Source organism: Phascolarctos cinereus, unplaced genomic scaffold, assembly GCF_003287225.1.
Source record: "Phascolarctos cinereus isolate Bilbo 61053 unplaced genomic scaffold, phaCin_HiC Scaffold_7;HRSCAF=346, whole genome shotgun sequence".
Taxonomy (NCBI): domain Eukaryota; kingdom Metazoa; phylum Chordata; class Mammalia; order Diprotodontia; family Phascolarctidae; genus Phascolarctos; species Phascolarctos cinereus.
The window spans coordinates 1,890,001-1,909,465 of record NW_027556180.1 but is presented as its reverse complement, the minus strand read 5'-3'; the positions used below and the strand labels follow the sequence as shown (position 1 = coordinate 1,909,465).

Here is a 19,465-nt window from a genome sequence, read left to right as displayed (position 1 = left end):
TGTTCCACTCTCCATGACCCCATTTTGGGGTTTTCTTAGCAACAACACGGGACTGGCTTGCTATTTTCTCCTCCAGCTCATTTTATAGATGAGCAAACAGGGGCAAACAGGTGACTAGCCCAGGGTCACACGACTCATAAGTATCGGAGGCCAAATTTGAACTCAGGAAGATGTCTTCCAGTTCCAAGCCCAGCACTCCATGCACCAGAGCCAAAAAATAAAAGGTTTTTAAGGCCAAACAGACAAGCCTATGTCTTATCCTAGGTACAGCAGGGAATGATACGGTCAGAACCATGCTTCAAGGATCTCCATCTGGCAGCCGTGTGAGGGATGGATTGGAGAGCCTAGGGCCAGAGGGGGACATTGAGGGGCCCATAGAAATGGTCCAAGTGAGAGGGGATGAGGGCCTGAAGGAGGCTGAGCCAGGAAAGAGGGGTATCCTCAAGAGAGCCTGGGGGGTTAGGAAGGCCAGGACCAAGCATGGCTAGGAGAGAGAGCTGGGAAAGGAAAGGGGAGAATGGGAGAACGGCAGGCTCTCAGCAGGAATCAGGGACAGTGGGAAGAGGGGGGGATTTAAAGAGGAGAGTTCTGCCTTGGACGTGGTGAGTCCGAGGTAGCTCAGAGATAGCAGGTTTGGCCCTTTGTGCAGTGAGTCTGGAGCTTAGGAGAAGGCTGAGGGCAGGGTAGATTGGTCTGGGGCTCCCTCTCCTAGAGATGGTCACAGAACCCATGGAAGCTGATGAGGAGAGATGGCACAGAAGGAAGAGGAGAAGGCTCAGGCCCAAGGCCTGAGGGATACCCAGAGCCAAGGCCGGGCTGAGGCCTCTGCTTCCCTGCCTCCTCCCAAGCACACAGATTCTGGCCCCAGGCTCTACATGAGAAAGGCAAGGCATGCCCAGCTTGGAGCAAGAATCCTGTCTGCATGTCCCGCTAGGACCTGCTGCCTCCAGGAAAGGCAGGAAAGAGGACAGGTGGCAATGCTGCCAGGCCTTCTGCAGGGATGGCAGGTTGGCTCAGGACTCGCTGGTCTTGGAAGGCCACAGGTGCCAAAAAGAAAGGGATGGAGATCAGAGATTAGGGGAGAGAGAGACTTACAACTGGGAAGGAACCGAGAGATCACAACAGAGGAGGAAACTGAGGCAGCCCAGACTGGGGAAGGCACTGGCCTCAGAGACAGGCTATTAAGAGCGGGGCGGAGGGGGTGGATGCTCAAGGCCCTGGTCTGCAGCCTCAGCTCTTGCTCCCTGGCACCCTTGGCCATGAATAGAAATCAGAAATGAAAGGGGGAGCCTGGGGGAGGGGCAGTGTTTTCCTCTTTTCAAACATGAACAGCTTGGTTCAGGTCACGACTTGGGGCCTCAGCTATGTCAAGTGAGTGGAAAGTGTGAGGCAGGCCCTGCAGATGCAGGAAGGAGAACCAGCCAGAGGAAACCTTTCCCTGCAGCTCATTGTCAGGGAGCTAACAACCCTCCCCACACTGGCTGTCGCCATAGCAAACACCCAGCCCCCCTCCTTCACTCCTTGGGTCTTGGGCGGCTTCTCTTGGGAGAGGCATCAGACCTGGGCTGGGGGACAGCTAGGGGGAGGGGAAGCAGGAAGCAGCACCAGGGGGAGGCTGCTGGCGCCCAGCCCAGGGCACCTCTGCCCACTGTCCCTGAGGCAGCTTCTCTGGGAGAAGACGTCAGGGAGGGGCTCAGGAAGCAACACCCAGGGGCAGATCTAAGACTCCTTCCTCAGCCCATGCCCCTCTACCCACTGCTGACTGTGACAGCTCCTGTTCAGGGGCTGTGGGCTTCCCTGCCCCTTGGTGAGGCCAGACACTATACGGTATTGACGGGTGGGCTCCACACTGCAGGCACTCCCCAGAGAGGGCCACACTGAGGCAGGGCTCGGGAAGACCCAAAATGGCCTCAGGTCCAAAGCCAACATTGTTAGCCTTGGCTGGGCCAAGATTCCTGTCCTATATCAGTCTCATCCAGGACAGACCCAAAGGTCAGGAGTCCACCCTTGGCCAGGACAAACATCAGGCACCTTGGCCCTTCCAGGTCTGTCCAGGGTCCTGCTCTCCCCACCAGGCTGAGAACTCTGCACCAGTCCCAGAATCTGAGACTTCCCAGTGGGCCCAACATGGCCCTGGGGCCATGTAAACCACCTGCTGGACCATTCAGGAAGAGACCGTTTACCTGGCCATGGGGCTATGTAAGCACCGCTATGAACCAGTGAGGAAGGGACCGTTTACCTGGGCCTGGGGCTGTATAGCCACCCCTATGAACCAGTGAGGAAGGGACTGTTTACCTGGCCTTAGGACTGTGTAAGCACCCCTATGAACCAGTGAGGAAGGGACCGTTTACCTGGGCCTGGGGCTGTATAGGCACCCCTATGAACCAGTGAGGAAGGGACCGTTTACCTGGCCATGGGGCTGTGTAGCCACCCCTATGAACCAGTGAGGAAGGGACCGTTTACCTGGGCCTGGGGCTGTGTAGGCACCCAGGAAGGGGTTTACCAAACCTAGACAAGGAGGGTCATCTACCATCCCAATCTGAGAAAGGCCAAGAGGCTCACAAATGACCCACAGGGTGACCGATTTCCTCCCCCTGCCTCCACTTGACCTTCCAAGGCCAGAAAAATGGTCTTTGCCTCCCCTGGCCTCTGCCAAGGGCGGCAAGGACATTTCTTGGAGGCTGGGGGATGACTTTCTTGACCCCTGGCCTTAAAATAATCAAGAGCAAGGCAGGTGCCCAGACAGCTCCAGGTTCCAGCTGGGGGCCCCTAGGTTCTCTGTGTCCGCCCCCTCCAACCTGCCACTCCTCATGACTTCCTCCTTTGGACTCCAGGCTCCAGGGCCTCCCTCCCCCAGCTCCTGCAGTCTCACCAGCTGGCCCTGGGAGGGAATCCGCCCTCTTGCTGCCCAGGGATCTTACAGCTGCACCGGAGATTCTGGGAAGATGAGGGGCAGCTACCCCCCCTTTCCAGAGCATCATGGCAGGTCAGTCAGCTGCCTCTGGCTGCTCTCAGGGCCACAGGCCTCTCAACCCAGGGTCCAGGGTCGAGAACTAGCATATCTTCACAGAGGTAAAGAGGCGTGTCCCACGGGCTGCACTGAGGACCAACATCAGGACGTGCTCTCTCAGAAGGAAAGTCTGCAGGGATTCCCCTGGTCCATCCAACAGTTCTGAAATCTCAGTGGAATAAAGAGCAGCCAGAGTGGGGCATGATGGACCCTGGGAGGCCCCTGCTCAGCCAGCCCCCTGCTGTCTCTTGAAGGGCCGGGCTGGGCTAAGGACGCTAGGGCCAGGAGCGCTGGGGCCCAGGGCTCAGCAGGGACCCAAGGGTCAGCCCCAGAGAGGATGGGGCGTCCTGAGGGTGCTGCTAGAACCTGTAAGCCTAACTTAAGAGGAGCCATGGAACCAGCCCTCCTTTAGGCTCTGTCCTCTCTGTAAACACACACTCTGACAAGTGTGCAGCTGCCCTGTGCCTGCGGGGGACAGAGCTCAGGGCCCCTGCTCTATTCCAACTTACAACTGGGAAGGAGCTGAGAGATCACAACGGGCCTCTGCAGGGACCCTCCCACATGTACGTGTGCATGTGTACCCACGTACATACACTCGCACACATATACATGCACTCACACACAAGTACTCACACACGTGCACACACACACACACACACACACACGCACGCACACACCTAGCCCTTCCCCATACCTGCCACTTCTACGATGTCTCCAGGGACAATATCCCGAGCCCGTATCCTCTGCACACCCTTGCGGTCCATTCGGATCACCTTCCCCATCTCAGGCTCATATTCCTTCAGAGCCTCAATGGCACTTTCTGCATTCCTCTCCTGCCAGAACAGGCAGATCCTGGTCAGGATCCTAGTGGGGGTGGGGGATGAGGAGTGGGGGCCAGCCCCTCCAAGCAGAGGCTCAGAATGGGGATGGGCCACACTGCTTGCTCCAGTTTCAGCTGGGAGCAGCACTGGGGACAAGAAGGGAAGTGATGTCCCAGGACAAAGGCCACCAACATCCCTCAAGGAACATCAGCATGGCTGGGTCTGGTTGATTCGAAGAGCCCTGGGGGCCAAGGAGACTGGCCAGGGAGGAAGGAAGGGCTCCTGCACCAGCAGACCTTCCCCATCACCGGGGGCCACCCTGGAATACCCAGGCTACCTGCCCTCAAGGCTGGTTCCATCCATCGATCAGCCTCGGAGGGGCCTCGGCACAGGCTGGCACCCAGACACTGTGGCACAGATCACACGGTCCTTTGGGGGCGGAGAGAGGCCCCCTCTGAGCCCTGTCTGTCCAGCCTGCTACCAGCCTTGAAGGCAAACCTCAGGGGGCCCCTGCTTACCCCACTCTGACATCCATGCCCCTTACCCACCTGCCACACCCCCACGACAGCATTGGCGATGAGAATAAGGATGATCACCATGGGCTCAACAAAGGCTGTTACGGTCTCCTCGCCCTCCTCAAACCAGGCCAGGATCTGCAGAGACAGAAGCAGGTACACACACATGCTTGAATACACATGAGCCCACAGGTGAGCCAGAGGCAATGGAGGCCATCAGCAGCCCGAAACAAAGCTAGAACCTGCCTGGGCAAAGAAGCTCCAGCCCGGGCAGGGCCCAACTCTAAATCCCAGGTGGCTAAGAATGGCCCCAGGAGAAAGGAGCCCACAGCCCTTTGGCTGAGCCTCTTCTGCTGACCTGCTGGGCACCCCTGGCCACAGGCCTTCCTTCTCTGGGTCTCAGCCTCTGAGGACCATCAGGGAGCAGCAGCTCCCCTGCCTCCCACACTGGATGCTTCCTAGCTGGCATCCCTGGGCACATTGTCTATCACCACTTCATTTCCTCAGTTTCCTCATCTGTCAAATGGATGATAAAGCTTTGCACTAGCCTGACAGCACTGCCCTAGAATACTCCAAGCTTGACCTTGATGTGAGCCATCCCCTGGTGTCAGTGTCCCCAGCCCTCACCCCCAAGGTCTCTCCCACAGTGACTCACAGCAGACAAACACCAGCCACCCAACCCCACCCTCAGGGTCCCACTCAGCCTCAGCCTGGATACCTACGAGAGACTCGGCAGAGCCAGAGGCCTGGCAGCCTCTGGGGGCCAGGAATAAGGACCCAAAGACTGCCCAGGAGGGGGTTGGGGGGAAGGCTCCCAAGGACAGAGGAGGTTCAATGCAGCCAGACAGAAAATACAGACTGGAGTCCCAGCAGCTGCTAAGCCAGGCCCCAGACAGCCCCCAGCCAGTGACTGAGGGGCATATACAAGAACAGAGATCAGAAGACCAATGAGCCACAGGAGCCCAGACCCCAGTATAGGAGGGGCTTGGAGCATCCAAAGAGGGCTTCATGGAGGAAGCTGGGCTCTGAGGACCAGGATTAGAGAGGTGGAGGCCCCAGGGAGGACCTTCCGGGAGCTCCAAGAATGCCAGGGCTAGGAGGGATCTCTGAGGTCAAAGTCCAGCCTCATCACTGCAGGGCTGGGCTGGGGAGAGAGGGGCAGGGAGGGAGGAGGAAGTAGAACCCAGCAAAATTCAATGAAAGCAAATTAAAGTCAGGGTGGGTCAAACGCAAATGCCCTGACTCCACCGCCCCCCCTGTCACCATGTAAAGGTTGACCAGCCTCACAGACATCACAGGCCTTGGCTGGATGCAAACAGATGCCTGTGGAGTTAGGGAAAGGGACAGGAAGAGGCCAGGCAGCTGGGTGTGGCCACCAGGGTGGGAGGGCATGCCATGAATCCCTTTGTTTGCCCTTGGTGCCTTGCAAGGACAATACTGCAGGTGTGTGTGGGGTGGGGTCCTGGCTGGTCCATTTTCAATATATGTCCCAGAAAGCTACAGGGGTAAACACATAGACCATGGGGCTGGGGAGCCTCAAAGGTCAGCCAGTCCCATCCCCTCATTTAACAGATGAGGGAACTGAAGTTCAGAGAAGAGAAATAACTTGTCCAAAGTCACACAGGATTAAGTGACAGCCTGGATTCAAACTCAGGTCCCATGACTCCAAGTTTAACCATATCTTTATTCACACAGACACAGACACAGATGTGGACATAGACTTCAATCAATCAATAAACATTTATTAATGACCTACTATGTGCCAGGTGCTGTAATAAGTGTTGGTGACACAAAAAGTTCTTGCCCTCAAGGAGTTTGCAGTCTAATTGAGGGGACAATATGCAAACAAATAGATACAAAGCAAGCTATATATTACAAGATAAATGGGAAATAATTAACAGAGAGAAGGTACTGGCATTAAGAGGGGTTGAGACATGGATATGGACTCAGACATGGACATAGATACAGATAGACAGAAACGCAAACAAAAACACAGGCACAGACAGACACAGATATAGATACAGACTGATACAGATACAGACACAGGCAGGCACTGACACATGGACATAGACACAGACATTGACAAAGACAGGAGCAGACACAGATTCAGACACAGACATTGACACAGAGAGACACAGAAGCAGATACAGACAGATACAAACATAGGTACAGACATTGACATAGACACAGATACCAACATAGATATTGACAAAGATTGGCAGAGACACAGACATTGACACAGATAGACACAGACACAGATTCAGACATAGACATTGACAAAGACAGGCACAGACACAGATTCAGACATAGACAGACACAGACATAGATACCAACACAGACATTGACACAGACACTGACACAGACAGACACAGAAGCAGATACATAGATACAGAACATAGACATTAACATAGACACAGATACCAATGTAGATATTGACAAAGACTGGCAGAGACACAGATTCAGACACAGACAGACACAGACACAGATTCAGTCATAGATACAAACATAAACATTGACAAAAGCAGGCGCGGACATAGGTTTAGACACAGACATTGACACAGACACAAAAGCAGATACAAACATAGATACAGACAAAGACATTGACACAGAGACACAGACATAGATAAATATACAAATAGATAAATAACAGACATTGGAAAAAACAGGCGCAGACACAGATAGAGACAGATATTGACAGACAGACAGAAGCAGATACAGACAGATACAAACATAGATACAAATGCAGACATTGACATAGATACAGATACAAACAAACAGATGTATAGATAGACACAAGCACAGGTACTTACGAGCAGGCAGACATCAGCATAGACATAAACTGGCACATTCACACGGACGCAGCACCAGGACAAAGGCAACTCTCAAGAGCTCTCCCTCCTTGGGCATTATCCCTGAGGGGGACACAGAAGCAGGGCTCTCCTCAGGCTCTCTGCCTGCCCTCCTGGAGCTGTCCAGTCTATTTTCTCCTCTGCATATCAAGCTATGTCTTTACCATGATGCCCAACTCTGTGTTGGGCCCAGTGGGGGAAGCCACAGTCCCTGATTCAAGGAGGTCACAGTCTAGTTGGAGAGGCAAGAGACAGTCACTAAATAATAAAAAACCTGGCTATAAGCCCATTCTAAATTATGTTCAGATGGTATTTCACAGAACCCTAATCTTAGGTGAAAGCTGAAAGGGACCCCAGAGGTCCCGGGTCCAACCCCCTCAGTTTTCAGATGAGGAAAATGAGTCTTCCAAAGAGGTTCAGTGCCTAGCCTGAGGCCATACAGATAATAAGCCGCAGAGCCAGGATTTCAACCCATTTCTCTGGACCCGCAACCCAGTGCTCTTCCCACTGGACCATGAAGAGCCCCATGGAGAAGGCACTGGGGCTAAAGAAGACTGATCAAGGGTCATGTCAGTGAAAACAGAGCCAGAAGCTCAGGTTTAGGTTCAGTCTATCACTGCCCCTGCCTCCCCACCACGCAGTGACTGATTCTTGACACTTTTGGGGGCAAAGCCATTTCTGAGTTGCAAAAAGGCCTGCTTCCCTCCCTGGCAGAGCTGCCACAGACTGGCAAAGCTCTCCTGGTGGAGTGTGAGAGGGTCAAGGAGGAGGAGCAGAGCCCAGTAGGGCTCTTCCTGACCTCCCCCCCCCAGCTACTTACTATAGCTTAGACACATGACCTTAGATAAGTCATATACACACACACACCCATCCCTGGGTACCAATTCCCTCCTCCCTAAAACGAGGAGCGGGGCTTAGGGAGCTCTGTGGTCCCGTCCATGCAGTCTTAGATTCCATACCGGGCCTTCCTCCCATTCAAAGATGGAGGTTCTGATCTCCACCTCCCAACACACCCTGAGCCTGGTTTCTGTGAGGGAGGGGCTTAGACAGCTCCAGAATTAGACCTAAGCATAGTCTCCCTCTCTGGAGGAGGTCACTTTCAGTTACTCTTCTGCTCAAAAGCCTCACTGACTCCCTATTACCTGACATGGTTAACCAGCCAGATCATGTTTCTGGAACATGGGCTCTCTGCCCACCCTCTCTGAGCTCTGGACAGGGAACAGAGCTTAACCCAGGAAAAGAGGGGAACCCCTGCTGTGGGGTGAGTGAGATCAGGCAGTCAGCAAGCTGTCCTGTCCTGGGTGCTGAGGCTGTAAAACCAGAAGGGAGGTAATCCCTGCCTGCCAGGAGTTTGCAGTCAGTCAATAAACCTTTATTAAGCCACTACCACGTGCCCTCCACTGCGCCAAGCCTGGGGACACTGAGAAAGGAAAAGGACAGTCCCTGCCCTCAGGAGCTCATAATCTAATGGGGCAAATAACACTTACACAGAAAACCAAACACAAGGTAATTCCTCAGGGGAAGCAACTAGCATGGGGGAGGGGAGGAAGAAGGATCAGGAAGAGCTTCATGTAGAAGGTGCCGATGAGCTTTGCAAGAAGATCAAGTTTCCAAAAGGCCGAGGAGTGGAGGGAGGGCATTCCAGGCATGAGCCTGAAGAGACTGTTCGTGAATCACAGAAGGTCTGGGAGCTCTGTCTTGTTTGGGCTTTTTTTGGTTTTTTTTCTTAAGCAATTGCCCAGGGTCACACAGCTAGTAAGTGGCAAGTGTTTGGTCTGAGGCCGCATTTGAACTCAGGTCCTCCTGACTCCTCTACGCCACCCAGCTGCCTCAAAATGAAGGATTTTGTAAAGTACTTAACACAGTGCCTGGCACATAGTAGGCATTTAATGAACACTTGTTTAGAAGAAGGAAAAAGAAAGCAGCAGCAAGTTCGGTTATATCAGAGAGTGCAGGAAGGGGAACGATATGCAACAGGAAGCTCTGCTGGAGCCACCCCGCGAAGGAATGAATATCTGATCCTGCCGCAATAGGGAGCCAGTGGAGCAGGGGAGGACATCCCTGGGGTAGTGGCTGTGTGCACGGAGAGAAGGAAATGTGGAGGCAGGTGGACCAAACTTAGTGATTGGTCAAGAGGCCGGGGCAAGGGAGACAGATGGAAGGGAGAGCCAGGGCGAGCTGGAGGAGGACCAGAGCCAGGAGCCCGGGCGCTGCGCTGCTTGTGAGGACCAGCCCCTTCCTCCGGAGGGGACCCCAAGGCGCAGGCCTTCTTCTTTGGACTAGAGAGATGGGGGATGGATCAGGGCCGCAGGGATGTCCTCCATCTCCAAGGTTAGAGGCCGGCTGTGGGGTCTGGGGCTTGACGCTGGAACAGGCTGCCAGACCGGAGGGAGAGGGAAGGGCCAAGTGGGGGGGGGAGAGGAAGGGCCAGCGGGGGGGAGGGGCATTTGCATCTCTTTGCCTGTTAACTGGCCTTGTTTGCCTGTGACCTGGGCTTCAGCACGATCTGCTACCCAGAGATTTCTTATTCCTCCAAAATATGACCTGCCCCACCCTCCAGGGAGCGTCTCATTTCCCAGGCAAATGGATTGACTGTTCTGCCTGTCCCCAGAGCCCCCACCTGGCCCAGCACGACGGCAGGTGCCCATGCCAACAGCAGGTGGGGGGAGTAGAGAGGTGGCTGCCAGCGCCTGGCACGTAAACGCTCCCGACTGACAGCTTGAAGAGGGGTGGGGGGATATCACTAGGGGGAGGGTCCGCCCAGGCCGGCCTACAGACCTCCCTGACCTGTGATTCACAGGAACAGGCCCCAGGACCAGTCTAGGGTGCCCTCTACAGAACTAGGGAAGGCAGCAGGGGGGCCAGGGCGGGGTTGAGAGGGCAATGCCTTGGCTTGGCCGCTCACTTGCAACGCGCCGCCCTGCCCCCCGCCCCGCCCCGCCCCCCCCCATCCGTCCCCTCCTTGGCCGCAGCCCCACTGGCCATACTCACAAAGGACACGAAGGCGGCCAGAAGGAGGATGCGCACCAGGAGGTCATCAAACTGCTCCAGCACCAGCTCCCACAGGGACTTCCCTGCAAAGCGAAGGGACCTGTCCAGACGCGCCTGGACGGCCCCGCACCCCAGGGCTCCCGCAGAGCAGCGAGAAGAGGCCTGCCTCAGTCCCAGCCCCAGCCCCAATCCACAGGGCCGTTTGACATCTGTCACTAAAGTGTTAGAGCCCTGGACCAGAGTTCAGAGGAGCAGAGTTCCAGTCCTGCCTCAGATGCTCACTAGCTGTGTGGCCCTGTCAGATTGTCTCAGCCTGTTTGCTTCCTATAAAATGGGGCTAATAATAGCCCTACCTCCCAGGGCTGGTGTGAGGATCCTGTGAGGTCCTGCGTGTCAGTCTTGCTAAGGTGCTCCATAAAGGGAGGCTCGGTCATCATGATCAGATTATGATTAAAGGGTTATTGATGCCCTCAGTTCTGACATGCTCCTTCAGCCCTCCTCCCTCCTGATGGACAGACACTTCAGCCAGCAGGCAGTGTAGACCCTGTCTCTTCTCTACGAAGAGAAGGGAGGTATTTCATTATCAGGTCTCCTGGACCAGGACAGGCCAAAGCAATTCATCAGAAATCGACTGTGGGCCTCTGACTGAGCAGTGGAGGCCCATTGAGGCCCAGGGCCTTTTTGCATCCCTGATCACCTGACCCCTCGCCATCTAGAGAGGCTTGGATTGGTGAAAGACCTCTCCATAGCAAGGCAGCCAAACCCTCTGTGGGAGGGGGAGGATGAGTCGCCAGGCTTCGGCCAGAGGTGGGGCCGTGCCCCACCCCCAGGGCTCCCCACTCCCCTGGGCCAGCCACGAACAACCGAGTTCAGAGAACAGTCAGCTCTACTTACGCACCTTCCTCTGCTGGGAGTTCTGGGGATTTCAGCCAAAGTGCAGGAAAGAAACCGGCAAAGAGAAAAGAGAATGTTACTGAGCAAGGCACTGAAGGAGATGCAAAGTCAGCCCTGCCTTCTAGCAGCTTCCCCTCTTATGCCCCAATCACTATGACAAGCATGGGAGAAAGGGACCAGGGCTGCTAGGAGTTTCCACACTCACAGAGTAGGAAGCCTTGAGTTCAAATCCTGCCTCAGATGTTTACAAGCTGTGGGACATTGGGCCAGTCACTTCACTTCTCTCTGCCTCAATTTCCTTATCTGTAAAATGAGAATCCTAATAGCACCTGCCTGGTAGGGTTGTTGTGAGAATCAAATGAGGTTATACTTATAAAGTGCCTGGCATCTAGTAGGCGGTTAATTAACTTCTCCTTATGGAAGACAAAAAGTGAGGAACCCCCTTGGAGGGACAGTCTTGGGAAGCTTCATGGAGGAAGCAGGCTTGGAGTAGCCCTGGGAAGGAGAAGCATCTCCTCTCAACAAGGGTCACAGACAGACCTGAGACCCCAGACCTTCATCCTCCAGGACCCCCAGAGGCACAGAAAGGGGATTTACTGAAGGGATCCCTTGTGAGAACACTCCTGCCATGAAGGAGAATCATAACAATGTAGGTTCTTAAAATATTCATGCTCTCAGGCTCTGGAAAATGAAAAGCTTTTAAAAAGCATTGCAGTGGGAGAAGAAAGCCCAGGTGGGGGCGCCAGGCTCAGCATGTCGCCAGCGTCCTCCAGGCCTCCCTGAGTTCCATGGAAACAACTCGTCCAAGGAGTCCCATCGAACAAGATGAGGACAAGATGGCGGTGATAATAAAAAGCCTGGCTGCTCGCCCATGCTCTGGGCACTGTGGGCAGGGGCAAACAAAGGGAGTGCCCTGTAGAGTCATGGAAGGGGCCCCATGTCCCCTGAGACCATCACAAGGCCCAGAAGACCTGGAACAAACCCTGAAACCCAGCAAAGCAGCTTCTGGCCTTGCCAATGCTTGGTCTGACCCCCCAACAATAATGATGCACCTGCCCTTAGCTGTCAAAGAAACCAAGGGGCAACAGCAGGTTGAGGGCTGGCTGCCCCTGGGTCCCCCACAATGACCAGCCTGATATGGAAGACCCCAGTGGGAGGGACACTTCTTCCTGTTTGGGGGCTAATAGGCATCCACCCAGAACAAATCAGAATACCAAGACGAGACTTCCTCCTTGCTGGAAATGGACGGAGGAGGTGAGTGCCTTCATCACGGACCAGAGCTAACTATATCATTCCAGAACGAGAAACAGGCCTTGCCAGCTCCGGGCCAAGACAGCAAATCGATCTTTGTCAAGCACACTCTGGGCTCCACGTTGCTCAGCAATGCTTGGCCAACCATCATAGAGTGACCCCAAACAATCCCTTTATCTCTAAGCCTGGATTGAATGAAATAGGAGAAGGGGACAAGATGGAAACCCCAAGGATGCTGACAACCTTCTCCTGAAATGGGGCCTCAGACCACATGGGGGACAAAATCCATGCAGTGTCTCAGAGGATCTTGCAGGAAGGAGACGCCAGCCTGTGTTCCACTCCCACAGCCCTTTGTGACCCAGGTGGCAGACCTCCACGGGGCAAACCAGCATTCCCAAACAACCATCATGACCAACGCCTTCTCCCACAGTCTTTGCCCACAGGAGTGGATGCAGCAGCTGATGGCACCTTAAGGAGCTCATGGGAAAGGGGGAAGCTAGCCATACTCCTAAGGACAGGATCTGCACTGAAATGGCAGAAACAACTTGCAAATCTACTGAAGACCCACGAAAGGCCCTCAGAGATGTGCCAGTATCCAGCTGGCTGTTCCATCGAAACCTGAACCCCATCCGCTTTGTCCAATGCTAGGAGACCAAAGAGTGGTGGGGCCCCATAGTTGGAAAACAAAAAAGATCAGAAATTCTGGATTCCCTTAATCAGCAGTTGAAAGTAAAGGTCAATGTCAAGATGATACAAGGAGTCAAATAAACAGGTCAATGAATCGGATCAGTTCTGGTGCCTTACAGAGCAAAGGAATTGGAGACTGGAGGAAGAAGAAGGCGGATAAGGACAGCTGATGGAAAATAGAAAACAGCATGCTTTGAGAAGTTCGAGCCCTGCTGAGTCTACAATCCATGATTGGCTCTTCTGAGACATGTGACTTCTGAACAAAAGAGCGATTTGAATCAAAACCTCTCCTTCACCATTTGATGCATACAGATGGCTTCGAGCTGTATGCCTCTATTGAAAAAAAATACATTCAACATCTCCATTATCTCAGGAAATCTAGACCCCAGGTTGGCATGACAACAGAGCCCCCACAGATTGAACCACTACTACCCAAGCAGCCCCCATAAGGCAGACCAGCCTGGGGGCCCGGGGCTGGGTTCTGCAGCCTCCCCCTATGCCTTATTGCTGCTCATTCCACCAGAAAGTGAGACAGAGCATCACATGTCGACATAAACACCGTGGTCCAAGCCCCAGCACTCCAGCAGCCAGGCTGTCAGAGCAGACCCATCTGAGGATGGAGGCTACAGGGCCTGCAGTTCCTATGAGGAAATGGTGATCCTCTCTTTGGCACCTTCTCTCTGTTCACGCAGCCCCCCAGGCCAGCCCAGGCCTTCATCTCCTCAGTGACCTCCTGACTAGTCTCCCTGCCTCCCTGATGCAGCCTCCCCTCAGATGCTAAAGTGGGGGTCAGACTGCACCACTCCCTACAGCCGTGAACTCCAAGGGAGTCAAGAGTAAATGCTTCTGTTGGCTTTGGAGGTGCTCCCCAGGCCACCAAGCCCCTCTCTCCAGTCCGATTGTTACCCACTCCTCTCCTCTGTCATCTTGGGTCCAGTCAAACTGGCCTTCTTCCTCCTTCACAATAGTTCATCTCCTGCCTTGGCACCTTTGCACAAGCTGTCCCTCATGCCTGCCATCACCACCACCTCTGCTAATCCTTATCTCCCTTCAGAGCGCCATTCAGGGCCAGCTCCTTCCTGGGTCCTAGTTACCTCACATTTGCCCTGTGTGCCTGTATTATTTCCACAAAGGCACTTTGGTGGAACAGTGCTAGAACACTACTAGCCTGGAGTCAGGTCAGTTGGACTCGAGTTCAAATTTGCACTCAGATACTAGCTGGGTGACCTTGGCAAGTCACTTAATCGCTGTCTGCCTCAGTTTCCTCAAATGTGAAGTGGAGATAATAGCACCTACTTTAGAAAGTTATTGTGAGGGTCAAATAGGATAATTGTAAAGTGGTAAGTACAGTGTCTGGCAACGGTTGGTGCTTAATAAACGCTTATTACCACCCTCCCATCTGTGCTATTTCCTCCCATGCAATACAGGCTCCTTGAGGGCAGGGACTGTTTCCTTTCATCTTTTTTCTCTGCAGCACCTAGAATAAGACCAGCACACAGCAAGTGTTTAATAAATGCTGGTCGAATGAATGAATGGAGTCATGAAGAATAAGTAAGAATCGGAGCAGGAGGGGTCCTCTATAAGTGCCCTCCCCACATTGGCATCTTCTGCATTGTCGGGAGGCCTGGCAAAGGAGGGGACCTCCTCACCATTTGCTGAGATGCTCATGGGAAGGCAAGGGCACCTTTCCTGAAGCTGGCCCACAGAGCCCCAGCACTGAGCCAGTCTGGACGCCAGCTCATTTGGGGGTTCTCCCTGGCCCCTCATGTCCACTTCTAACCCCTACTCAGTAACTTGGGTAGGGCCCATTTACTAAGCAGCGAGTGTGTCCAAGGCTCTGCCCAGCACCAGTCACAAGGACAGAAATGGAACAGCCCCTGTGTTCAGGCTGCTCGTAGTTGAGGGAGGGAAGAAAACACAGACACAGAGTAGGCAAATGCCAAGGGCTCCCTCCCCTGGAACTGCTCAGGGGGACAGCTTGGCTAAGAGGCAGCACCTGCGTTGGACCTTGGAATTCTAAAAGGCACAGGTAAGGAGGGAGGCCATCTGGGCATTGGGACTGGCTGATGCAAAGGCGCTAAGGTGGGAGAGAGAATTCTGAGTTCAGGAGACAGAAACAGACCAAAGTCGGCTGGCTTGCAGAATTTGTGAAAGGGGAGTAATGTGAATGCAGGGAGAGTAGGAGAGGGAAGTGGTTCCAGCTGGGCAAATGCAGCTCAGAAGTCAGGGTCTTTGTTGCTGCAGACACACGTAACAAAGGCTAGAATGGGAGATGGGGGAAGGGCCAGTGGTTCCGACCACTTAACCCCCCCTTTTATTCTTGCTCCCTGCTACATTTGCATGCCACACGGGCAGGACCTTGGAATCAAAGGCAGTCATGTTGCTCCAGTCCCCAAATAGCTAATGTGGTATTTGGTGGGCAGAGTCCCCAAAAGGCATTCATAACTAGGAAGTTAATAAGAATTAACAGGATTTTTCATGCCCTAAGTTGTCTGAGACCAAGGACCTCTAGGCTGGTCCCAAGAGAAAGGTCCAAACAGAAGCTTCCTCTTCACCCAGGGCTGCCCGTGTGAGGACAGTGACTCAGAGCCTTCAGCAGAGCAGAGCCTTTCAAGGAGAGACTTTCTGGCCACTACACCCCAGAGAGCAGCATTAGAGAGTACCCAAAGAGGCTAACCAGCTGAGGCCCCTCACACAGCAGCAGAGTGACCAAGAGCTCACACCTCCCAGACAGTGGCCGTGCAGGGATGCCACCAGAAGCAGTATGCGGTGTCCACCAGCCACTTGGGCCTCCTATGTGCCACACTCTTGATGAGTACTCCCTGGTGACCCAAGCACCAGTATCTGTGCCCTGGCCACACACCCCCTGTGCATGAGCCCTTTGCATATGTGACCTTCTCTACAAGTCATGGAGTAGCCTGTGAGGGAAAGAAACAATGTTCATTAAGCACCTACTGTGCACTTGGTCCAGTACAAGTGCTGTACAGGTTTCATCTCATTTGACCCTGACAACAACCTTGACACACAGGCGCTATTATGATTCCCATCTTACACTTGGGGAAACTAAGGCAGATAGAGGTAAAATGACTTGCCCAGGGTCACATAGCTAGTAAGTATCTGAGGCTGGATTTGAATTCAGATCTTCCCAGCTCCTTGACTAGCACTCTCTATATTGCACAGGATAAAATGGATTTAGGGTTAGAAACAACTTTAGATGCTCCCACACCTGAAAAGGCATTCATTCATTCGTCCATTCATTCATTCATTCCCTCATCAGGCCTTTCTTCACACCTACTGTGTGCAGAGCATTGCTGGGAATCAATACCCACAGCTAACAACAATACCCACAGTGCCCCCGTGGAGAGGCCAGATGTTCCACAGGACAGAAAAGTCTCAGTCCAGGAGGGAGGACCCAGAGATCTAGGCCTACAAGAGAGCAGAGGCAAGAAAACTTATTGCTGCTTGGAGCAATCAAGGAGGCCTTCCTGGAGGGGGCTGCTTTGAAGGCAGAGGTGGAAGAAATGGACAAACTCCAGACTGATACTGGTCTCAGGTCATTTGGATCAGATGATGGCTGAGAGGACGATGAACATTAGCCACAGGAACGACCCCAGCATCTGAAGCCCTGTCCCCAGAGGAAGCTGGTGATGGGGACCTCTTCAGAGCCCCCGGAGTGTGCTGCAAACAGGGCTGACAGGTCCCCTGCTCTCTGCTGTGACACAGCTGGATGTGGGGAGCTCCCTGTGTAAGCTGCTGGGCATGGTCAGGGCTGACTAGCACTGCTCTGGGCACAACACCCAGGTCTCCTGCTTCCCACAGAACATTGTTAAAGAAAGAGATTTCAGTGAAATGATACAAGGTTGGAAACTCAGGACAAACACTTCTTAGTCACTGGTTTTTCCAGGTGGCAGATTAAGCCAGAAATAAACTTCGGGTATCCCTGGAAACTCCTCTGGGGGCAGCACCAAATATGGCCACATTTCATGAATTCCCTCACAGTCATTCGGGAAAAGACATACCAGTCCCAAATGCCAAGCTGTCAAGCTGAAGCGGACGCCTGTCTTGGCTCCACTGTGGGGCTGGCGAGGATTGGGAGGGCATGATGTTGAGGCACTCGTCACTGCTTTAGCAGAACAGTGGCCAGTGGTCAGAGGGTTGGGGTGGGGCAGGCTGTGAGGAGTCGCACAGCAGCAGCGAGGGTGATCAGAGGCACACTTGTTATAATCAGAGGCACCATCACCTGGCATGGAATTAGCCAAGAGCCCTGCTCCCTGGTGTCCCTGGCAAAGTCAGAGAAGACATGAGCATGGGAAGAAGACAGATGTTAGTCCGAGAATCTTAGAGAGGGAAGGGTCTCCAAAGCCATCTCGACTAAGCCTCAAGAGAGTAGGAAGCCCTTAAGCATCCCTAGCTAGGCAGGGGTTATCCAGCCCCCAGATCAAGAACTCAGGACCCCCACAGGCAGTTCATCCTACTTTTGAAGAGCTCCAAGGGTGCTCTGCTGAGCTAACATCTCTGCAGCCTTCTGCTGCCCAGCTCTGCCCTCTGGGGCCAAACACACAGGCCTAATCTCTCCTCCATAGCACCTTCCTGCAAACACCGGAAGACTGCCAAACATTGCTAGGTCCCAGGTGTCTAAAGAGAGTGATGTGGCTGTACAGGGTACTCACTGTCCAACTCAGAATTTGTAAAGAGGGGAAGGGAGGAAGCAAAGAGAGAAGGAAGGGAGGGAGGGAGGCAGGGAGGAAGGGAGGGAAGAAGAAAGGAAAAAAGGGAGGAAGGAGGGAAGGAAGGAAAGGAGAGAGGGAGGAAGGAGGAAGGAGGGAAGGAAGGAAGGGAGGGAGTGAAGGAGGAAGGAAGGAAAAAAGGGAGGAAGGAGGAAAGGAAGGGAGGGAGGGAGGGAAGAAGGAAAGAAAGAAAGAAAGAAAAAAAGAGGGCATTAAGTACCTACTATGGGCCAGACACTGTAAGAAGCACTGCAGATACAAATACAGAAGTAGATAGTCCTTGCTCCCAAAGACACTGTCCCAGGAGACAGCACAGATGGGGGGGGGGCAGTGATCAGAGAGATCAGTTTGGGGCTGGAAAGTCAAAGGGCAGGAGTGGAGATGTGGACATCGGCAGGTCTCTTTCCTGGAAGGCAGGTGTGGAAATGAGCTGTAGAAGAAGGTGTTGGAGGAATTGGGGACAAAGCAAGATGCCCTGACAAGATGCTTGGCTCGGGACTTGAGAAAGCTCAAAGAATAGCTAGGACTGTGTCTCAGGGGTGAGGATGATGACAGCCTGTGAGAGCAGAGAGGAGCCAGAAGCTCCCCGTCCTTGCCGCTTCTGCGGCATTTACCAATGGATGGACACCCACTCGGCAGGAACACAACCGTGGGGTTTCCAGAGGAAGCAGTCACCTCTGACATCCCCTCCCAATGCCTTAAATCTTGAGTTTAAGTGAATAAAGGATCCCCTTTAAGCACAAGGAGAGAAGGAAAGACGGCCAAGCTGCCCTTCCGGGGTTCTGATCATTAGCCCTGAAACAACTGGTGGGTGAGACTGAGAAGCCATCATGGGATCCCTGAGAGATGCCCTGCCTCTGGGGGGGCTCCGGCAGATCTCCAGCTTCGGCCTTGACCATGCCAGACTCCTGCCACCATGGACCTGGGGTGCCCCTCCCGCTTTCTATCTCTTGCTTTGGGAATGTCTCTGTGTCTCCCACTTCCCCACCAGACAGGGCTCCAGACTCCAAGTTCCCTCTTCTCACTTCTGCTTGCTGTTCCCAAGAATTCACTGGATCCAAATGACCTGAGATTGGCCTGCCCACTTGTGTGGTCAGCCTGGATCTAATCACAAGCTCTTCATTCCAGTGCCTGGATGAGAGGGCATTGCCAGATGCCCTATGGCCCCACTCACTCATTCCTGTGACTTCATCACAGCCTCACCACACAGCCCATATATTTGCTGTTTCCTCCTACTCAAATGGAAGCTCCTTGAGGGTAGGGGTGGTGCTTCTTCTGTACTTGTGTCTTCAGTACTTAGCACCATGCCTGGCACATGGTAAGGCTAAGTGAAAGCTTGTTCATTCATTCATTCACAGCAGAAAGCAGAGAGAAGGAAGGACAAGTGTGGATCTGACTTTCAGAAAAGAGAAGAGAACAGGGCCTGTAAATTATAGGCCACAGAGGTTGGCTTCAATTTCAGGCAAATTCTGAGCCATATTATTCAAGAAATGGTTGGTGAGCATTTAGAAAGGGAAGCAGTGATCACCAAGATGTAGCCTGCCTTCGCCAGGAGCAAGCCCTGCCCAACCAAGGTCATTGCCCTCTCTGACAGGGTCACTAGACTGGTCTGTCAGGAAGATGCTGCAGGCTCGTTCAGCAGATCTCAATTCGACCAAGGCATTTGACACAGTCTCTCATGCTATCCTTGCATATGAGAGATGTGGGCTGGGGGATAATG

At 53.5% G+C, this 19,465-nt stretch overlaps 1 protein-coding gene across 1 annotated transcript in view; it reads right to left on the bottom strand.

The window, feature by feature from the left end:
• Positions 1-19,465, bottom strand: part of ATP2A3 (ATPase sarcoplasmic/endoplasmic reticulum Ca2+ transporting 3) — a 102,420-nt gene that overhangs the window by 66,522 nt on the left and 16,433 nt on the right. The window contains 4 exon segments of the mRNA XM_020964709.2: positions 3,705-3,843; positions 4,380-4,484; positions 10,187-10,269; positions 11,085-11,102. Coding sequence (XP_020820368.1) covers positions 3,705-3,843; positions 4,380-4,484; positions 10,187-10,269; positions 11,085-11,102 — 345 coding nt within the window.